General features: G+C 43.0%; 1 protein-coding gene across 1 annotated transcript; it reads right to left on the reverse strand.

Annotated features, from left to right (window-relative positions):
• Positions 1–14,030: 14,030 nt before the first annotated feature.
• On the reverse strand, positions 14,031–18,157 carry LOC139198943 (neuronal pentraxin-1-like). Its single transcript, XM_070827933.1, has 5 exons — positions 17,741–18,157; positions 17,243–17,450; positions 16,311–16,552; positions 15,764–15,943; positions 14,031–15,228 (listed from the first exon to the last, which is right to left on the reverse strand). The coding sequence occupies exons 1-5, from the start codon at positions 18,155–18,157 to the stop codon at positions 15,007–15,009; spliced, it is 1,269 nt and encodes a 422-aa protein (XP_070684034.1). The 3' UTR covers positions 14,031–15,006.
• Between the last annotated feature and the right edge of the window lie 1,336 nt (positions 18,158–19,493).

Genomic DNA, 19,493 nt, shown 5'->3' on the forward strand with positions numbered 1-19,493 from the left:
AAGCGGTTAACTGATGCAAAAGTGTTCAGTGGGGACTACAGAGTTGGGTGATATTTATGTGTAGGTGTATTACTATGACACCTTTGATCTATGTCAAATTTGATGTAATCTAAATTAAAAATAATACTGACAAAAGCAGGGTTAGAAAAGATTAGAAAACCATTGGTTAAACCAAGACTCACATGGTATAAAAGCTGCACACCTTTGTTTCTAACGGACAATGGTCATAATTCACATGGTTAACATAAACATAGGTCATTCTAGGCAATAATTGCTGTTGTTTTTCTTGTGAGAAGAGTTCGAAATAAGCCCTGATTCAATCCTCCTTTTTCAAAGCAGACGGTAGTCATGGCAAAAAGAGGACAGGTGTAACTAGTAAGGGATAATGTACATCAAGCTGGTCATTATTGCAAAGTGAAACCCATCAGGGTTATGCAGGACCCAGACATGAGGGTCATCCTTAAGGGATTCATTTTGCAGTAATAACTGCTGCTCACTGTACATTATCTCACTTATTACACGGCTTTGTGCTGAAGAAATCTATAATTGACATAAAATATTGATTTATTTTATTGATTTAAAAATATTTTTTTGTTTTTATTGCTATCAGTATTTCGTTCATAGGAATGGTCTGTTACACATAGCAATGTACTATATACTATGTACTATTTATGTGTACTATATAGAAATAACAGACTGCAGAAGCTGGAATCGACCAGTCAAAAATGAGTATTCAACAAAGCCGTGTAATAAATCACATTAACGACAGTTCAGTTTCATTCCAGTGTACATCATAGCAGTGAGCATACACAATACCAGGATCCTGGAATGGAATTCTACATGTAACCTTGATTTTGTATTGATTTTGGTGGTAACTTTGGGCAGAAGCGGTAGTGTTTCTCAGAGTGAAGACCGCATATGAGCGCCTCAGAAATCAGAGAAAAATAATATAATACTTACAATACAATAACATAACAACATTCTATCAGAATCAGACCCAGCAGGCATTTAGAATTACAAAATAGATACATCATTGTAAACCTCACCGTAGGTTTGATGTTATCAATTACTACATATTAATTGATTACATGAATTTTCCTGATATGACAAGGGAAAATGTGACAAGTGAAAGGCATATCATGGATATTATAATATAATATCTAATTTTTTGGTTCCTGTTTCACTCCTCCTCGTCTTGGTTTCCTACTAGATGTTTCGTGTTGTAACGTTTCTTCTGTCTCTTGGTGATCAAGCATGTAAGCCATTTATACCATAAGAGTGCTCTACGCTGCAAAACATATACTTCCAAGTTAGTACATGACAAAATGTGTCTTGAATGGTGGTGTATACCTTCATAAGGAGATTCCTCTGCTTGTTCATCAGTGTAAAGGTCAGTTTTAGGCCCAGCTGAGTGGAGTAGAGAACAGAAGAGTCCCTTAGGGGAGATGTGCACACGAGGGAAGACCAGAAGAAGGATTTTAAATGAATCAAGTGATTTTTGCAGTGTTCAAGTTGTCTTTCCATGTGACATCAGTGCAGTAATTGGTAAGGGGGTCTGGAAGAAACTGCCAAGGAGTCAATTGTCCTTTACCCCATGTGTTGTCTGTGGTTCATTAGGTTATATTTTGTTGCAGAGTATTAAAACACTTCTTTTTCCCTAAAGGACAACTGCAAAATGAAGTGTTTCTCTTTATTTTCAGGATTTCAGTCCCTTTGATTCTAATGTGAAATCCATTCACAGTTAAAATCATGTTGTGGTCCTGCTAGAGATCACCTGTTTCTGTTACAGTCACTGCTGTGCATAAGGAGCTATTAATTAGATTAATTAATTAATTAATTAGAGTCTCAAATGGTCATACGTTTTGACTTCCCTTGCTGGTCTGTGGTACCAAGCCCCAACCCCACTGGTTCCTGAAGATGCAAATGTTTAAGAACAAGTCAAAAATATTTTAAGTATTTTTTAAAAAGACAAAATAATTTAATTAAACAGCGGGGCACTCTAGTTTTTGGCAAACGTATGGATTATTTTCAGATTTGTATTGAAGGAACATGTCACCCACTGGTGCATAGTGACTCTACTGATGTGTTGTTAATAGTTTTGGAAACCCATGGAGCTCTATGGGACAGAACCATAAGATATATTTGGTTTTGGACGCACAGAACAATATCTGTTGGTAAGATTTAGTGACCTTTGTGTCAATCTTTTATTTCTCTCCTCTCATGTTCTGTCAGTGTCGCAGCATGAAGCTCATCTATCCGAAGAGAACCTGGCTCTTTTTCTTCTGCTTGCATTTGAAGTCTCTTCTGTCTTTGCCTTGTCATCGTGAGCTTTGCGGCCACATGGCTTCTGCTTGGCTTTCACTCAGTTGCTGAATCATCTCTTTGATTCTCTTCTTTCAGTCTGTTTTCTTCCATCATCCGCCAGCTCTCAGTCCCCAGCCACTGATCCAAGAAAAAGTTGCTGCTTCTCTGTGCTTGCTTATGTAATTCCAACTTATTTATATGTTATATTATGTAATGTTTTTGCTGCAGTAGCAACACTCAAAACAATATCTTTGCCAGTAAGGATTTATGCAGAGATGAATCATGTTAACCAAACAGTTCTCACTACAAATGAGTGCCAATTTGTTTGTTATTACCATGAGGGCATTTGATAGCATCACAGCCACACTGGTGGGCTAGCTGGCCCTCAATTTCTTGATTTCGCTTGATAATGTCCAGTCGTTGCAGCAAAGTTCATTCAAAGGCAAAGATTTACTTTCATTTTCCTAATAATTGTATTCCCATTTAAATACAACAGATGTCTAATTTATTTTTTTTATCTAGAGTTACGTCTGCAGCCGTGATGCAGCTGCTGTATGCTTTAAAGCAGCACCCTCTGCTCAGTTTAGATCCCTAAACTGGATTTAAATTAGAAGGACACCTCTGAAAAATAACCCTGATGATGTCATTAGGGTATTGCAGCATGAATTTGAGGACAACTACTTTATAACAGAAGAACTGCTTGACAGATTGGGATCAGTTTGAAAGACGTTTCTGTTTAATAGGCAGGGTCTAACTTTCACAGCGAGCAATGAATGATGAACAACGAACAGAAGAGGAGAGAGCTGGAGAAAAGCCAGCAAGACAGTCGTACTACCTGTTGAGTTCTGAAAATGTATGTGTTACATGATTCTGATGGCCGGTTGTACTTTTCTGTAAAGCAATTTAGCATACACACTAGCCCCAGGCCTCAGCGCCGGCTCTCCCGTCATTGTGTTTACTCGTAACGTGACGCAAATATTCGCTTCATGTTTGGTGGAAACACAAAGTTTCTGCTGCATCTTCAATTCAAGTTTAGAAACCAAAGACAACCAGTATTACAGAATACAGTGGTAAACACTGGTACTGTGAGCAGTATTTTTCAATAAAGTTTCGTAAAAAAACACTCAGGAGCTACACCCAAAGCTAGCAGTGAGGCCATAGGGAGGGCAATGATGGTTAGTCAGTTGGTTGGTCAGTTTACCACTTTGGTCCAGACTGAAATATCTTAGCAGTTATTGGATGAAATCCCATAAAATCTTGTACAGACCTTTATGGTCCCCTGTGGATGAATTCACAAAATGTTGGTCCTAGAAGAGTAAGCCTCATGACTTGGGTGATCCTCATACTTTTTTCCTAGCAGCATTTTTGGTTTCTTGTGAAATCACGCCTAGACATTGATACTCAATACCAGTAAGGAAATGGCTGAAATAACCCAATACCAAGTACTATTGAAGTTTAGCAGTCAAACATTTGACCTTTTTTGTACCTAGATAGAGGAAAAATGCCTCTATGGTTTCCTCACAGCCAATCACCGCAAGCGTTCTTCAATTTCTTTCATTTGACATTTTATTGGACCACTACTGCAGCTATGAGTGATATAGTCTGTGGTGTGGGGTGGAGTGCAAGTGCCAAGATGCCACCAAAACATTGGAAAGTGTGGCTCTACTGCATGCCTGTGGACAGATTATTGAACTGGACTGAATGAATTCAACAGCTGTTGTATGGATTTCCACAAAACTGGTTCAAACATTTTGTTTGTCTTATTGACGAATGTGTAAGATCATAAAACAAAGAATAATGCACAGCGACGATCACTCTTCACACTTTTAATAAAGTTTTGATCCTCACAACTTCATCAGGTAAAAAGCAGGTTTGCAGATAAAACATTGTGTCATGAAAGAGTGTGTTTGTGTACATTATAAACCTGTTTCCCCCTGGGGATTATTAAAGTAATTCTGATTCTGATTCTGATTCTAAACAATTCAGAGTTGACCTAATTACTTTGCACATCCCTTGGCGTTGTTCCCACATGGAGGCAGGTGAGTGGGCAGGTGTGTGTGTGTGTGTGTGTGTGTGAGTGTGACTGTGTGTGAGAGAGTGCTAGTTTAATATGTCACTTATGTTCCTTCTCTCCCAGGAGGGGACATGGAGGGCAAGGAACCAGCCTCATTGAATGGCAGATTTGGGCCAATTAAGTTGGAACTGGAGCATATACATATATATATATATATATATATATGTATGTGTGTGTGTGTGTGTGTGTGTGTACAAAAATGCACACACACACACACACACAGAGAAACACACATGCTGTAGTTGTAACTGTGGCCCGACCTGACAACACCCTGTGGATACACCCTCCTGCTCTCTCATACACACACACAGGGACACGTTTCCCTTCTGTTCCACATCTCACAGGCTCTTAAGCAGGTACTCAGCCTGTTTTCTGTCCACACAAACACTCAGACACAAATACACACACACTCACTGCATGCGTACACATCCACTGCAGCGCTCTGTCCCTCCCTCACACACACACATCCACTGCAGCACTCCTGTCTCTTCTTTCCTCTCACATACAACACATACATTCATATCTCCTGCAGAACATTTCTAACTTTTGTCCTCTACATGTGCATGTTTTTCCGCTGGGAAAACTGACTGATTCCCCTCAAACAGAAATCTGCTCAGTGATATTCACACTGTATCAAACATCGCCTGCTCTCTCTTCCTCTCAGACTCTTCCTCTGAACAACAGCTCAATGTCATACAAGGCTGAGAAAAGCTCCAGTACATCTGTAGCTGAATATTCTCCTTTACTTAAATCCCCACAGAGAGATGACAACGCAGGCTACTTACTCTGAGAGCGAGCTCGAGCCCCGCGCGTGTGTTTATGTGTCTTCTGGTGTGTTCTCATGCTCACACCGAAGCAAACAGCAACATCAGGAATTGTGTTTGTGTTTGTGTGTTTTTATTTTGTCTTTGTCATGAATGCCTGCCTGCCTGCCGCACCAGCAGACACAACCGCAACAGAAATTCTCAATCCCAATTCAGGCGCGTTCAATTATTCATACTGCTATTGCGGTGCTCTGGCACAGAGAGAGGGGGAGAGGAATGGAGAAGGAGAGAGGCAACGAAGGGAGGGAGGGAGGGAGGGAGGGAGGGGGGTGGGGGGGGTGGGAGCCGAGTGAAGGGGTGGTATTGGTGTTTCCTAAGAAAGGCAGCTTTAGAGATGGAATATGTATGTATACCCTGTGGCAGCATCTACTCTGTTTCACTGCCGTCCTGCTGCGCCTGCCTCTCATAACCTCTCCCACCTCTCGTTACTTTCTCTCCCTCTGTCTTTTGTCTGCCTCACTTTGCTCCATTTGATCGTCCTTTCTCTCTCATGTCTTCTCGCTCTTTTTTCCCCTTCTCCTTCTCCAGCCTCTTTCCTGTTCACCTCATCTGTCGCTCTCTATCTGCTTTCTCTGCAGCTCTCTCTCCCGCCCTCTTCCTCCCTCTCTCTTTCCGTGGGGACACTGTATATCTCTGTCCCTTCTCAGGGCCCTCCTCGCAGGGTAAGCTCTACCGTTAGAGTCTTCAAAACTCAAGGGAGCGCAGTGTTGACATCGATGAGGCTGCAAACTCATCCAAGGACACTTTACAGTGCTCATACTGCTGACCTTGAATATGTGATCACTCCCTATACTTAACAACCCCTCCCTCCACCCCTGAGAGGTTACATCATCCAATTTAAAGTTCATCCTACACTTCACTTGTCCCTCTGTGGAGAAATTGTAAAAGACGGGTGCAAGACAATCTGGACCTTTTGACCTGCTTGTCTCCAGGTACCCAATTTTCTTTTTTATCCTCTTGTCCGCACCCCTTTTCTTGTATGTTTTGTCAATGCAGCAGACCTCTGTGAGGACCCCCACCCCACCGCTATGAAAATCACTGGCCTCCTCTGGTGGATAGCCTGTTTCTGTGGGATACGGTCTGTAACTCGTTCCCCAGAGATAGAGGGAGAGAGGGAGAGGGAGAGAGAGAGAGAGAGAGAGTCAGTGAGGGAGGGTGAACATGCAGGAGGGTGAAATAAAGAAATAGTACATGCCTGCTTAGTAGCTTCTCAGTGAGAGAAATAAAGATGATGAAGGAGGGGGAGGGAATATGAGAGAGATGACTAGAGGGGGAAATGAGAGAGAGGAATATGAACACAGTGCTGTACATATCTCTGTATGTGATTTAGAGTTTCCTGTATCACCCCCCTTTAGAAATGGTTTACAGGTTAAAACTAATTGCTTCATTATGGTTTAATGTTTCATAAGACAGTAAAGCCCCTGTAAAGATAAAATCTAATCTGTATTTTTCTATAACATTATATATTATATATGTTAAAAGTTCACTTCAGTTTATTCACAAAACAGATAAATAAAAGTACAACCATATAGGACGTGTGAAATGGGATACCATGATAAGCTATCTGAAGCTTGAGGATAGGGACTGGATCCCAAACACAAAGCAGATAGTATCTATGATATGTATACAGCTTTAAGTGTACATATTATACAGTAACATTTACAACCTACCAAGACCAACAGCCCCAAGAATAGTACAAACTAAAGCTAAACCTAAGGCACTACTAGATGGCATCAAAAAAAAGTTTTCCATCAGTCTAAAACACTGATTAAGTAGGAAGTGGAAATACAATAGGGTTAGGGTTAGGGTTAATCATCTTTGGGGATTGTTTATTGACTTACACAATAATTTGATCTGCTCAAATTAACCTGAAAACCAACAGGCTTGCATGGCTACTTGGGCCGAAATCGGATTTGCTGTTGCTGTATTATTGTACAGATGTTTTGCTGTTTCCTGTCAGTCTGGAGGAGTCTGGTTCTGTTGCTGTCTTTCTGGTGTCTTGTTGTCTGCATTCTGTAACTTTCATCACTTTCTAGGTTTTAAAACGTCTCTCCAAACGGGTACATTTACAGAAATGTTGAATAATGTGTGTGTATTTAATGATTCATCTGGTATCAAAGTTCACTTTTTACTGTTTTACAATTCCATAAATATCTGATTAAAATGTAATTAAATTGTAGTTTATAAGTGATGTTGAAGAAACATTTTATCTTAACTGTGAAAATATATTTTTTCATGACTTCTATAATTCATTTTTTCCAATTTAATGCATTCCATTATTCTTCTCCCTATTTGAAAAACAAGTGCGACTCACTCATGTGTCGGCCCTCTCCTCAGATGAATCCATCACATTTGTCTGCCTCACAGATTCCTATTTCCATGGGGTAGTTCACCCAAGCCAACCTTTCAAATGAGATCAGGACTCCTGGCGATGATGACTCCTCCCTCTCACCTTCCCCAGTGTCCCTGCAGCTTCCTCTTTGACATCCTGTTGTCGTGCATCAGCCATACATATTTCATTGAGGATTCAGCAAGGGATAAGTGGCAGTAGGTTAAGGCTAGGCCCATTAATAAATCAAAGCAGATCGGAAGTGGCACGGTGGGATTTCATGCAGAGGTGGTGCTGTTGTGGCTGTTTTTCTCTTCCTTTGGTTTGAACTGAAACCATTCACATATTTGTTTTATGACCTTTGACCGCCTAAACCTAGCTAAAACAAACTTGGCAACTCTTCAAAATTAGAAGTGAAAAATAAACACTGATTCCTAAAAAAACACACTTACTACAGAGAGGTCGAGTGGCAAACAGAGGCAGGAAGCTACTGAGAGCCCCCAGAACCAGAGCAGCAGCATCTGTCTGTGGAGAGATGGGTTAGAACTCTGCAGGGCTTCAGATCAAACACGCACTTCAAAAGGCTTCCACCTCTCAGAGAACGGCCCGAATTGTCAGGACTGTCCAGACTTGTTTGTGATGCAGCCGAGCTCACATAGATACTGACATCTCCAAGCAATATTTATTTCTCAATCAGAAAGTTTGCCAGTGGATTAGTAAGTGAGGGAGACAACTACAATGCCACGCAGCACTGTGACTGCTGTTACTGAGCGGTAAGATGAGGTGTAATGTTCAGTCCAACCAATAAATAAATGCTCTGAGTTCAAGCAAGGATAAAATCTGAGTGTACATGTTGTTATATGTTATTATTATTATTATATAATACAGCTCCTCACTCTGAGTGTACATGTTGTTATATGTTATTGTTGGTGGTAGTAGTATTGTTAGTATTATATAACACATCTCCTCACTCTGAATGTACATGTTGTTATATATTATTATTAGTAGTAGTGGTATTATTTGTATCATTATTATTATTATCATTATTATTACTTTTGTGTTTGAAGTTTATTCTTATTCTTTTGGAGCTGTGTGTAATAAAAAGCAATTTCCCCCTGGGGATTATTAAAGGAATTCTGATTCTGATTCTGATTCTGATAATATCGGCATGCAAACAGTGCTGCTGTGTGTAGCCACACTACTGCACACTGACTCAATCTCCTGGTTATTTTAAATTTGCTGCAAATATAACTACTTTTAAATGTAACACTCCTGTGTTCCCATGCCTTTGACTGATTTATTTTCTCTGCTGCACACTGAATTCATTTATTAACAGGCTATTCATCACTGCAGCCTGCACTGAAACTACCAAATGTTGTTTAAATACGTTTTCTGTTCGGCACGTTTCTGAATGAGTACAGCCAGATTACCCTGTTGGGGGCACCTGGGCTAAAATGTCCATTTAGCCACTGCTGATACACAAGCTGCTGCTCACCACGTTCACTTGTCACACTTCAGCACCGTGGACAGCACCCATACAGCTCCTCAGGCTTACAGAAACCCACTGCTGGTTGTTAACGTTGGCATGGTGACTCACAGGAAATGAGAATAGTTCAGAAAGTTTATACAACTGACTGAATGGTACTCTGCGACCAGACTGTCTCTTATTCAACAACAGCATATGAGAATGCATCAATGAAATCTAATAAGACAGTTGAGGCTAATTGACTTGCAACATAGCCCTCTTAAGGGAACAGAACATTATGTGCAGCTGCACAGCAAATATTTCAGCCTAGTGAGCAGTTTATTTGGTCTCATCTTACTAGCAGGTAGCTGCAGGCCTACTGTATGTGGTTACTGTAACTCCAAGGGGCCTCTTAGTAGATTTAAGCTCATTGCTTTGTTATACTCTTCTGGTTCTAATTTGCTGTACACTATCTGCCATGTGCTACGGCAGACAAAGTTACTGACTAGCTGGTGAACATAGTGGACCATTTGTTTTTTCTTCTTCACCTCCTCCTCTATCTGTGAAGGAGACTTCTCTCTTTAATTTGCCTCTCCCACGGTTGTTACTTTACAGGGAGATTTTTCTCTGTCTTCTAGGGTTTTAGAGCTGCTGCTGTTGTGGGCTCATGGGGTCCACTGAGACATGCCTGTGATACTCAGGCTATATATAGAGAGGAGTAACCCCTTGGCTGTGGGTCCTCTCTCTGTATGGACCTTGACAGGCCTTGGTTTAGTGGAGTGTCTGTGTCCTGCAGTGAGTCCTGACCAGTGTAGCAGCCTCCTGACGTGGCCTACATCCACCTTGATCCCAGCCTGCCCAGGAAGCCTCATTATCTTCCCTGCATCCTTCCTGGAAGCTTCCACTGATCAGTAAATGCCACAAGTTCCACTCCCTACTGTCTGTGGAGGCTCTCACCATGGGAGGAGAGAAGTGAGGATGAGAGCAGAAGATGAAGATGAGACTTTCTTTCTTACTTTCTGTCCTGCGTGTGTATATGCAGTCCATATTCAGGGCCTTTTCCCATTTCAAGTTTCGGCGCTAAGCATGAAACAGCTCCAGTGGAAGAAATGAGCAGTCTGCCAATAGCTTCAGCAGTTTATTGATATTTGAACAACACACACTCTTTCAGCAGACACAGTCCTTAGTTTTATTTGTTGAGTATGATACCCCAAACTCTCATTACATGGTGCTACTTTGTCACCCCAATGTTAACAAGAGAAATTGCTGCAGTTCTGAACTGAAACATTATTCCTGTCTTGCCTCTGCCACGGGGGACGGCTTATGAATTAATGAGATGTCAGCTGAGATGTCACGTCTTTATCCACTCGATCTCTCCAAAAGGAAAAAACAACCTCCATGGAGGAATGGATATAATGTAGCATCATGAATCTTGTCTGTCTCTGGTGGTTTGACTCACGGGGGCCCTTTAAAAATGCTCACTTCTTCTGTTTTGTTAAGAGATATACATCCGGAATATCAGAAAAAAGAAGGAGTCATTATTTTAGTGTTAGAATAGCAATAATTACTGATATAGATTGGACTTGGTTTCACGTGTCCATCCATGAGCCCATAATGGCTCTTTGTGTTGAGGCTCATTGTGTGGGTGGCTCTTCTGGTCCCAAGGTTAGCATATAGTGCATCTCACAAACTGATTTCTTTAGTCAGGTATTTGGTCTTGGTAGTTTGATTTTTTGGGAAATTAAATTCGCTTTCTTGCCATGACTTAAATAAGAGGATTGATACCAGTCTAATATCTATAAGCTGAATATAACGCTGTAGCCTGGAGATTCTTAGCGTTCACACTGGAAACGTGGGGAAGCACCTAGCATGCCAAGTGGATGAATGTGAATTTGGTAATCCCCTGACTTTTCTTCTAGTACCCCCATGCTGTCAGTTTTATTAAAATATCTTGACAACTATTGGATGGATTGCCACAAAATTTGGTACGGACATTCATGGTCCCCAGAGTCCCCCTTCATCAAGTCAAAACTTCTTCTTGTCCAATAGTTGATAGTTTTATGACCATATACCTAAAGCTATACTAAAGCATGTTAACTAACTAAGGTGGTGACGATATCACACCTGCTAAACATCATCATGCTGACATATCAGGTGCCATGCCATTGTTCTGATGGCCTGTTATACCGAAACACTGTCTGAAAAATGGCCTGTTGGAACAAAAGCCCATTTGTCTGACAGACCAAACACATCGCCCACCGCTCTGAATGCCCGTGGCTCTGAAAATCCACTCTCTCCCTGCAGTTGTTAGTTCAGTGACTGCCGACTCTGTCCGTGGTGCTGAATCAGAGGGGGCATCTTTCATTTCAAGTCATGTTACTGATGTACATAATGTCAGAATAAAATCATGCAAGTTTTACCTTAGCTGTTGTGCAGCCCCCTAACCTGACTCGTTAGATGTATTCCTAACCCTAATCCTGTCTTTGGAGGAGTGTTGTATTAACTTTACCTGTGCCAGTGCACCTCAAGCTACAACCTTGGGATGTAGACTGTCTTCTTTCAAAACTAATCCTAGCCCAGTAGTCAGTCAACTAAACACTGCAGGGATGGTGTGTACTTTCAGAGCGTTGGGCCTTGGGAGCAACGGGTGTTTTTACCATAACGTGCTGTCTGACAGATGGGCTTTTGCTCCAATAAGACATTTTTTCACCAATTGGGGCTGCAGAATAATGGGCTGCCAGAACGATGGGCTGGCCCCTGTTATTACTGGGGGCATGTTAACATGCTGACGTCAGCATTCAGGTTTTTTTGAAAACTTCAACCTAAAGGTTTATAAGACGATGTCTTAAAAGATAAAGTAGGGCACTTTCTCTTAATTACCCTATGAACCACAACATCTGTTTACATTGCCAGGTGAGGAGGTGCCCTAGAATATGTGCCCTGCCAGCAAAACATTATGTAATATAATGTACCTTAGATGCACAACAATACTAATACTCCTTCAGAAGTTGCTTCCTTAGTGCTTACATCGAGGCTGCATGGAGTAATTTCATTGTAATCAACTGACTTCCTGTGCCAACCATGATGTTGTCAGTCAAGATTGTTCATGGAAGAGGTGGCTTGATCTTTGTGTCTTATGTATTCAAGGTGTAAAACCATCCTTGAGACTGCCTGGATCTATTTTAGTCTACTTTAAAGTCTCCATAAAGGAGAGATGTGAGGAGCACAGATGCAATTGCGCCGAAGCAATATAGTCCGTCAGGCCTTAGCAGCGTTACCTTGGCAGGGTATTAGCTGAGCGTAGTACACACACCCAGTGATTATGACTGTGTTCCCTTTGATGGGTGTTGTGTGTGGCGTCAAAATGAGAGGCAGGCTTATCTGGTCGTGGCTTCAGCCCCCCCACCCCCCTACACACACACACACACTACTGAAGCGGGGTTCACCAGTTCAGCAGTAATAGAATAACCTGCAGGTCTAAACATTTTATATTACAATATGTGCAGTTCTTGTGCTAACACAAAGCATGCTCATTAAAACAGAGAAAAGAGGGACAGCCCTCTCTTCTTTATCCAAAACTTTCTAATAAGTCCTGAATATGGCTCTTACAATGACTTTGGCTGGTACCCAGTCATCTTTTTCTATAAATGCAATTGGCTGATAAACTCAAGTGTTTTGAGATCCATCTGCCAACATGGCTGAGGGATAGAATAAATAGTGTGTGTGTGTGTGTGTGTGTGTGTGTGTGTGTGTGTGTGTGTGTGTGTTTTAATGCTGCAGTAGGAATTTGCTCTTTGTATTAATGCCTTGTCATTCTTTTAAAAGGTTCTTGACCCTGGCTGCTGTCTCCTGTGCATCATGGAAGATTAAAGTGATGCAGATTGTCTCTCAGCTAAAGAGAATCCACGTCAAAGTCAAGCTTAAAACCTGCATTTATGGAAAAGAAACCCCTGTAATTTTGTCTTTGCCCAGTGAGGTTTCAGTCAAGGCTCGAGAGCTAACCACACTAAGGAGCGGGGCATTTGCAGTTGAAAAAGCTGGAAACGGATTAAGATTTCTTAAAACGATGAACGTTTGCATGTAAGATGCTGTGAGGGATTTGCAGTGCAAGTTAAAGCAGCTGAAATGTCATTTGAATTTGAAGCACTGAAACAGTTTGAGGTTTCTGTTGATGTTTGAGGGCTAAAGACATTAAACCCCTGTAGCTAATGGTATTTAGTAAGAGTAATAGTAATATTTCAGTCAAGGCTCAGAATATTTTCTTCATGAAGAACAGTTGTTAAAAAACCAGGATGAAGACGTGAAGAGCCTCTCTGATATATGACGGTAAAACATCTGAAGGTGGTTTAATAACAGAGTGTGTTATTTTCATGTATTGCTTTCACCCCCTGATGCTTAAGTTAATTAAACGCAGGAACTGTTGCCAGTCGCATCTCTTCGATGGAAATGCTTGGTGCCACAGCAACAGGTCATCTGAGTGACCGGATAATGAAGGTCAAGCCTAAAGTGCTGTACTTTTAGTTTAGGCTGCACTTGAACTGGGCCATACGATGTGACGAAGCACTTTTCCCCTCCGATGGCCTCGCTGTCTTTAGTGTTACACAGCAGCAGCAGCAACAAAGAGTGAACAGGTTATCTTCTGCCATCAGCTTAAAAAGAGTGGCCACACACACACACACACACACTCACACTCACACTCACACACATACTCACACTCACACTCACACTGATTTGTTCCTCTTCTTTATGACCTTCACTGCTTTTGGACATTTCACTCTTCTGGCATTTAGGTCCTGCTATTTACTGTTTGGCCTGTTTGCTAAAAACGTTAAATCATTGTCCCTCCTGCACCCGCTTGCTCTGCGTCCCCCCCCCCTCTGCGTTTATGCTCTTTTCCCTCATGCGTTGAAGCACATAACCAAAAGCCAGGAATGCACTGTGACATTAAGTATCACAATTTTATTACAAAAATTAGATTCTTCATCTCTCAGTTTTGCCATGCTTGGAGCATATAACAATACAGTAAAAAACCCAGACCCAGAGAAGATAGTAAAGCAGATTTAGACAATGCTTTCACAGCACTCTGTCATCCATGCTGTTACTATACAAATACTGTAACATTCCTAATACAGAGTAGTACAAACACCTGCCAAAACACATCATGTCAGATAACAAATTGGAATTAAATTACATTTACCAGAGGAACAAGAAACTCAACCCAGCTCAGAAAAGAAAACAGAAACCAACATTAAAATTGCAACTTAAAACATACTGAATGTGCTGAATATTTGAACCAGCCCAAGGCACCCAGGCTTTGTAGCAATGTTGGCAAGTTAACGACATTCTTACAGAAACACTTGAAGCGAACAACGATTACAAATTGACTTGTACTACAGTCTGACTTTGCAGTGTCCTTCAACATACCCTCCTCTCCCGGCGATCTCTTCGTCAGTCACAGTGCATGTTCCGGAGGGGTGGAGCAGAGTGAAGGAGGGGAGGGCGGTGGGGGGGTGGGGGCGTGGGGGGTGGAATGGGATCGGAGGGGGAGTTTCACAGGGAGCTGTACCGCGTCAGACATCACTTCACAGCGCCAAACACTGACAAGAATTGGTTGGACAGCATAATTTCCACTCTCCACGGGGTAAGGGGGAGGGAGTGGTTATGTAATTCCTCACTTGGATTGTGAATTGTCCAAACATAAGGCGCAGATTGCCAGCTGCCAGTCCAAGACGAAATAAGCCAAACGAAAAGCTTAGGTGTGCTTTCAACTGAACGTCCGAGAAAAAAGGGAAACAGACATCAATACTTTCTCACTGAGGTTTCCGAGATGAATTAGATTTTTTCCTCAAGATGAAAAGAGTTGTTTTGCACATAAATACCTAAGAATGATAAAAATCCCAGATTTAAGCTTACCAATAACTCAAATAGTCTCTAACAAACGTCAAATGAAGACAAGAACGACAAAAGCTCAGAAATACAGGGAGGCTTTTCTTCAACGGTGAAATGCAGTTCAGTTGAGCGAACGGCAAGGCTCGAAGGTCCATTTGGTTGCTCCACCAAATATTTCGATGTTGCTCTCCGTCCAGGAGAAAACGTTGCCAGCCAGTGCTTTGCTATTGCAGGTCGCCAAGTTGTAGATCTCTGCGATAGAAAGTTTCCTATTCCAGATGTTCAAGTTTGCTAGCTCACCAACATAAGCTTGTGTGGCATCAAATCCTCCCCCCAACGTGTCCTGCGGAGCAACACAGACCGGCGTTAATCATCAGCAACACAAGTGCACATCAGAGTTTGAAATGAAGTGTTAGCGGGTCTGTTTTCAGAGAGGGAATTACAGGTTGACATATCAGGGGACTCGACACTTTTCCCTGTGAATGAACCTTAAACGGATGTGAACATGATACAATTTTAGGAACAAATGAAATGAGCTCTCTTTATTTTGCTCTCCAGTCTAGAACTCTTTTTTTATCCAAAAGAATCATTAATGCTGTGGGTCTCTTCCTTGTGAATTTGTCTCAAACTCATTTTTCTCTGTAAAAAAAATGTTTACCTGTCACAAATCAGACCAAATTGATGAAGTACTGTTATTTTCTCCAATGCTGGGATGATAAATTACGCACTCGTTTAACTGGGGAACCATAATTGGACACCTTTACAATATCTTTCATAAACATGGCCACAAAAATAAATACACAAATGTCTTATTTTCACATATGTGAGGGACTGAATGTGCAGAAACTGTAATCACTGATTTGAAAATGAATAACCACCTGCTCTTGTCCCAGTACCAGGACTCCCTCTGGTTTGATGGGGTGGTACGGTGCCAGATTCTCCCCACTTCCCCGCATCACTCCATCCTGGAAGGCCTCCCACATCCCGTCTCGGGTGGTCCACGTGATGCAGAGGTGATGCCATTTTCCATCATTGATGAGGAACGGCAGCTTCGCAACCTGCAGCACAGACACTACCTTAATCATGTCTTTCCCACCAGTTAACAATCTCCCTTTCACACTTTACTTCAGTGATTCCCCACCTGAAAGATCCCCACTCCCACACCTTCTCCTCCTCCTGCTGAATCACTTCCCCTGTCACATATATCTTTTACTCCTTTAAAGGCCTTGTGCTGCTCACCTCACCACCTATTTTTATTCCATTTTCAGTTTCGGCACAGAGAAGCTGTCAATTACTCTGACTCATCCAGGCACAAAAGATTAGAACTTCCTCCCGCTGTCCCTGCTGAGTTAACACAATGCACGAGAATACAAAGAGCCACAATGATTCCCTGCAATTGTAAGAGATGAGTGAAATTTCCATTACCTTGTCATTGATGAGGATCTCCATGGGGTTGTTTCCCCACTCGATCAGCACCAGCTCGTTGGCCTGACCCGGGACAGCGTAGGAGAAGGGCGTCCCCACCCCAGGCGAGGCGTTGGACTTAATCCACAGACACACACTGAAGGAGTACATCTCAGGGAGGCTCCTCTTGGCTTTGGCGTACATGTAGTTGGTTCTCAGAGGGAAAGTGAGCTGGAACTTGTCTGCTGGCCTGGTGTCTTTACCTGCAGATATAATGTCAGTTACTTGATTCCATATGTCAACTAGTATTTCCACTTATATGAACCCATGATGACGATTAGTCTCTTAATGGAAAACAGCGCATGTCTGAAAATGTCACAGATTACCGACATCTGATTGAATATGAAACACTCTTATTACAATCATTTTCTTTCCCTTGCCTGTGCAGGAGGGCTCCCCCCCACCCCTCTCTCTCTCTCTCTCTCCCTCTAACATACAACGTACGCAGGCGCATCATCACGTTTAGAAAAACCGTAGAATCCTCCCCAACGCGCCAGAGCGAGGCGCACCCTGCAAACTTTCTGTGCCTCTGACCTCTGTGGGAACATTCCCCTTTGCGTACAGACTCCTGTGTCAGGTTTTGGCCTTGGAAAACATAAAGTCAGCGAAGCCAAAGTGCTAACAGGTCATGAGATATGCAAAGCAGTGCAGCTGCCCTCTCCTCCCTTTCACTATCTGCGCGCAACGTGATGGTTGCGGCACTGGCAACGGTTCCACATGATCGCTGTAATACTGAGGATTTATTTATTTATTTATTTTTTGTAAAGACTGGGACGCCCTTGAACCTTAACCCCAATTAAATCCCCCTTAATCTTGTTCAGATCTCCCGCAGAGCCCCACTCATTCGGAGTCCTTACGCGCGCACTCCGCTCGCCCTGAAATTCCAAACGCACCTTTCTCCAGGTCTGTGATCCGATGGTGCAGAGAGGTGAGCGTGGTCTCCACTCTGTTCCGCTGCTCGGTGTCATTCCTGGAGCCAGGCTTGGTCTCCTCTATCGTGTTGACCCGGGACAGAACCTGCTTCTCCATGTCGTCTATCTTGTTTTGCAGCAGATCTTTCAGGCTGTTCGCCTGCACGGTGTTGTTCCCTCGGCTGTACTGCTGCATCGGACAGAGGGAGACAGACACTGCATGGGTTAGAGACGGACAGGGAATACTTTGTCTGATCTTAAACTCCGTGATCTGTGTGCTGCTGTTAGTCCTAACACTGTCCCTCACTGTGTGTTTGTGCGCGCGCTCTGCGTCACATTATTCAGAAGGAAGCCTCCCTGCAACTGGTTTACTTTCCGTCATGCTTCTCTCTGACTCTCAAGAAAAAGTAATTAATAACCAGGGAGGCTCATTTCATCAACTTCTGACCCGACCAGAGCCGCTCTCCTCTGCTTGCCTACCTCTAGATTCTCCAGTCTGTGTTTCAGCGCCTGTAAAGTCTGTCCCAGCTGGGCCAGAGTGTCCGTGGTGCCCCGGGAAACATCTCCCATCGTGTTCTTCGACCCCGGCCGCCTCCCGCCGGGTCCCGCCGCCGGGAGGCTCTGGCTCTCGCAGCGGCTCAACTTAGACGTTAGTTCCCTGATTGTCTCCTTCTGGTTCATGATGGTCTCCTTCTGCTGCAGCACGGTCTCTCGCAGCTGCATCACCGTGGTCTTCAGGTCCTCCGCCGGTCCGCTGTTCTGCATCGTGGCCGTGCACAAGTCCATATCCTTGGGTACCGATGTGCAAATAAACTGCGTCTGTCCGAAGTCTTGCGCGGAGCTCTCCACAACAACCAGCAGAGAAAGTAGGCAAAGTTTCCACGAGAATCCGTCCATGGCTCCTGTCATGCGTGGCGACTCGAGTGTGTGTGAGGGAGTGTGCGTCGTCTCGGAGGTTTCAGCACCACGGAGCTGTGACCACTGCTCTCCGTGTGCACTTTATATAGCGGACATAACGCAGCGCAGACTCACCGCATCACTGAGGGGAGGCAGTGGGTTCTGTCGTGCACACACACACAGTCCAGCCCCCTTATTTTAAGGTCGTCCTCGCTGTTTGAAAAGCGCCCACACCGTCCGTTTCTCCAGCAGTCAGCACGGAGAGCCTCCACTCCACCGTGTTAGACTGGTGGAGACGGACCATCAGGTGGCTTCATCATAGCCTCCATGTGAAGTAAAGTCCTGCCTCAGTACTGCAGCCCTGTTAGAGTAACCTGTTAACCCTTTAACCTTCTGCTCAACCATATGGTAGAGCACTTTTTGACTCACTGTATCTTATTGAAAACATGTTTTACATCTCAACCGTTTGGTAGAGGCCAATATTTCCAAAAATGTGGGGTCTGTTCATAAAAAAACATAGATTTTTGTAATTAGTGCCCCAAGGAAATAAAATACATAAAGAATCATTTTTTTCATTGCTTTTTTCTTGGTGAGGAGGTTAAAGGGTAGCAGGGGGGCAGGCAGCACTGAGACTCTTTACTTCACTAAGAGTACTGTAGTCCAACACTTAGAAGGAAGAGTCCTACTCTGTCAGTCTCCACTGAAAGTTGTATGAACATGTACAGATGCTCTGTGTACAGTAGGCAGAACTGGCCGGCCCACCTTAAATCAAATACGGTCCCCACTTTGAGAGGAAGCTGTCCCACGGTGGATCAGAGTCACCCTCACATTAACCCACAGCACTGAGACCATGTCTGCTGCTCTCCGGGGGGAGAAGGCTGCTGCCTGGCCCTCTGGCTCTCTGGATGTTTGGATGTTTGGATGTAGGCCACAGAGAAGCAGCAGCGGTCTGGATGTGTTTGGTGAAGAACACCACGGCGAGAGGAGGCGCTGAAAGAAAAGAGAAAACATTCTCCAAATACTTAAACAGGCTGTTACGCAACTCCCACTTTAATAAATAAGATCCAACCATTCCACGCACAGGGGATCTCTTTATTGAGACACCTTTTCTTTTAGTTACTCTCTTTCACATTGCATTAATAATTCACAAGAAGTGAACTTTTTTCTTTTAATAGTTATAACATTTGTTCATATATTTATTGTCAGTTTACTATTATAGTATATCTAGTATATTATTTGTTTTTCTCAGCTTGCGGTACTTGCTTCATCTTTCTTTATATTTCTATTTCTGTATATCCCTATATCCCATACTTGCCCCACAGAGGCCAGTTCATTG

Source organism: Pempheris klunzingeri, chromosome 3 (assembly GCF_042242105.1).
Source record: "Pempheris klunzingeri isolate RE-2024b chromosome 3, fPemKlu1.hap1, whole genome shotgun sequence".
NCBI lineage: Eukaryota > Metazoa > Chordata > Actinopteri > Acropomatiformes > Pempheridae > Pempheris > Pempheris klunzingeri.

Excerpts from the sequence above, each read along its gene's own strand:
- LOC139198943 (XM_070827933.1), bottom strand. The coding sequence starts at position 18,157 with ATGGACGGATTCTCGTGGAAACTTTGCCTACTTTCTCTGCTGGTTGTT. Across the intron at positions 15,944-16,310 it reads AGATCCTCATCAATGACAAG|GTTGCGAAGCTGCCGTTCCT; the intron begins GTAATGGAAATT and ends TCTGTGCTGCAG. Across the intron at positions 15,229-15,763 it reads TGGTACTGGGACAAGAGCAG|GACACGTTGGGGGGAGGATT; the intron begins GTGGTTATTCAT and ends GTTGCTCCGCAG.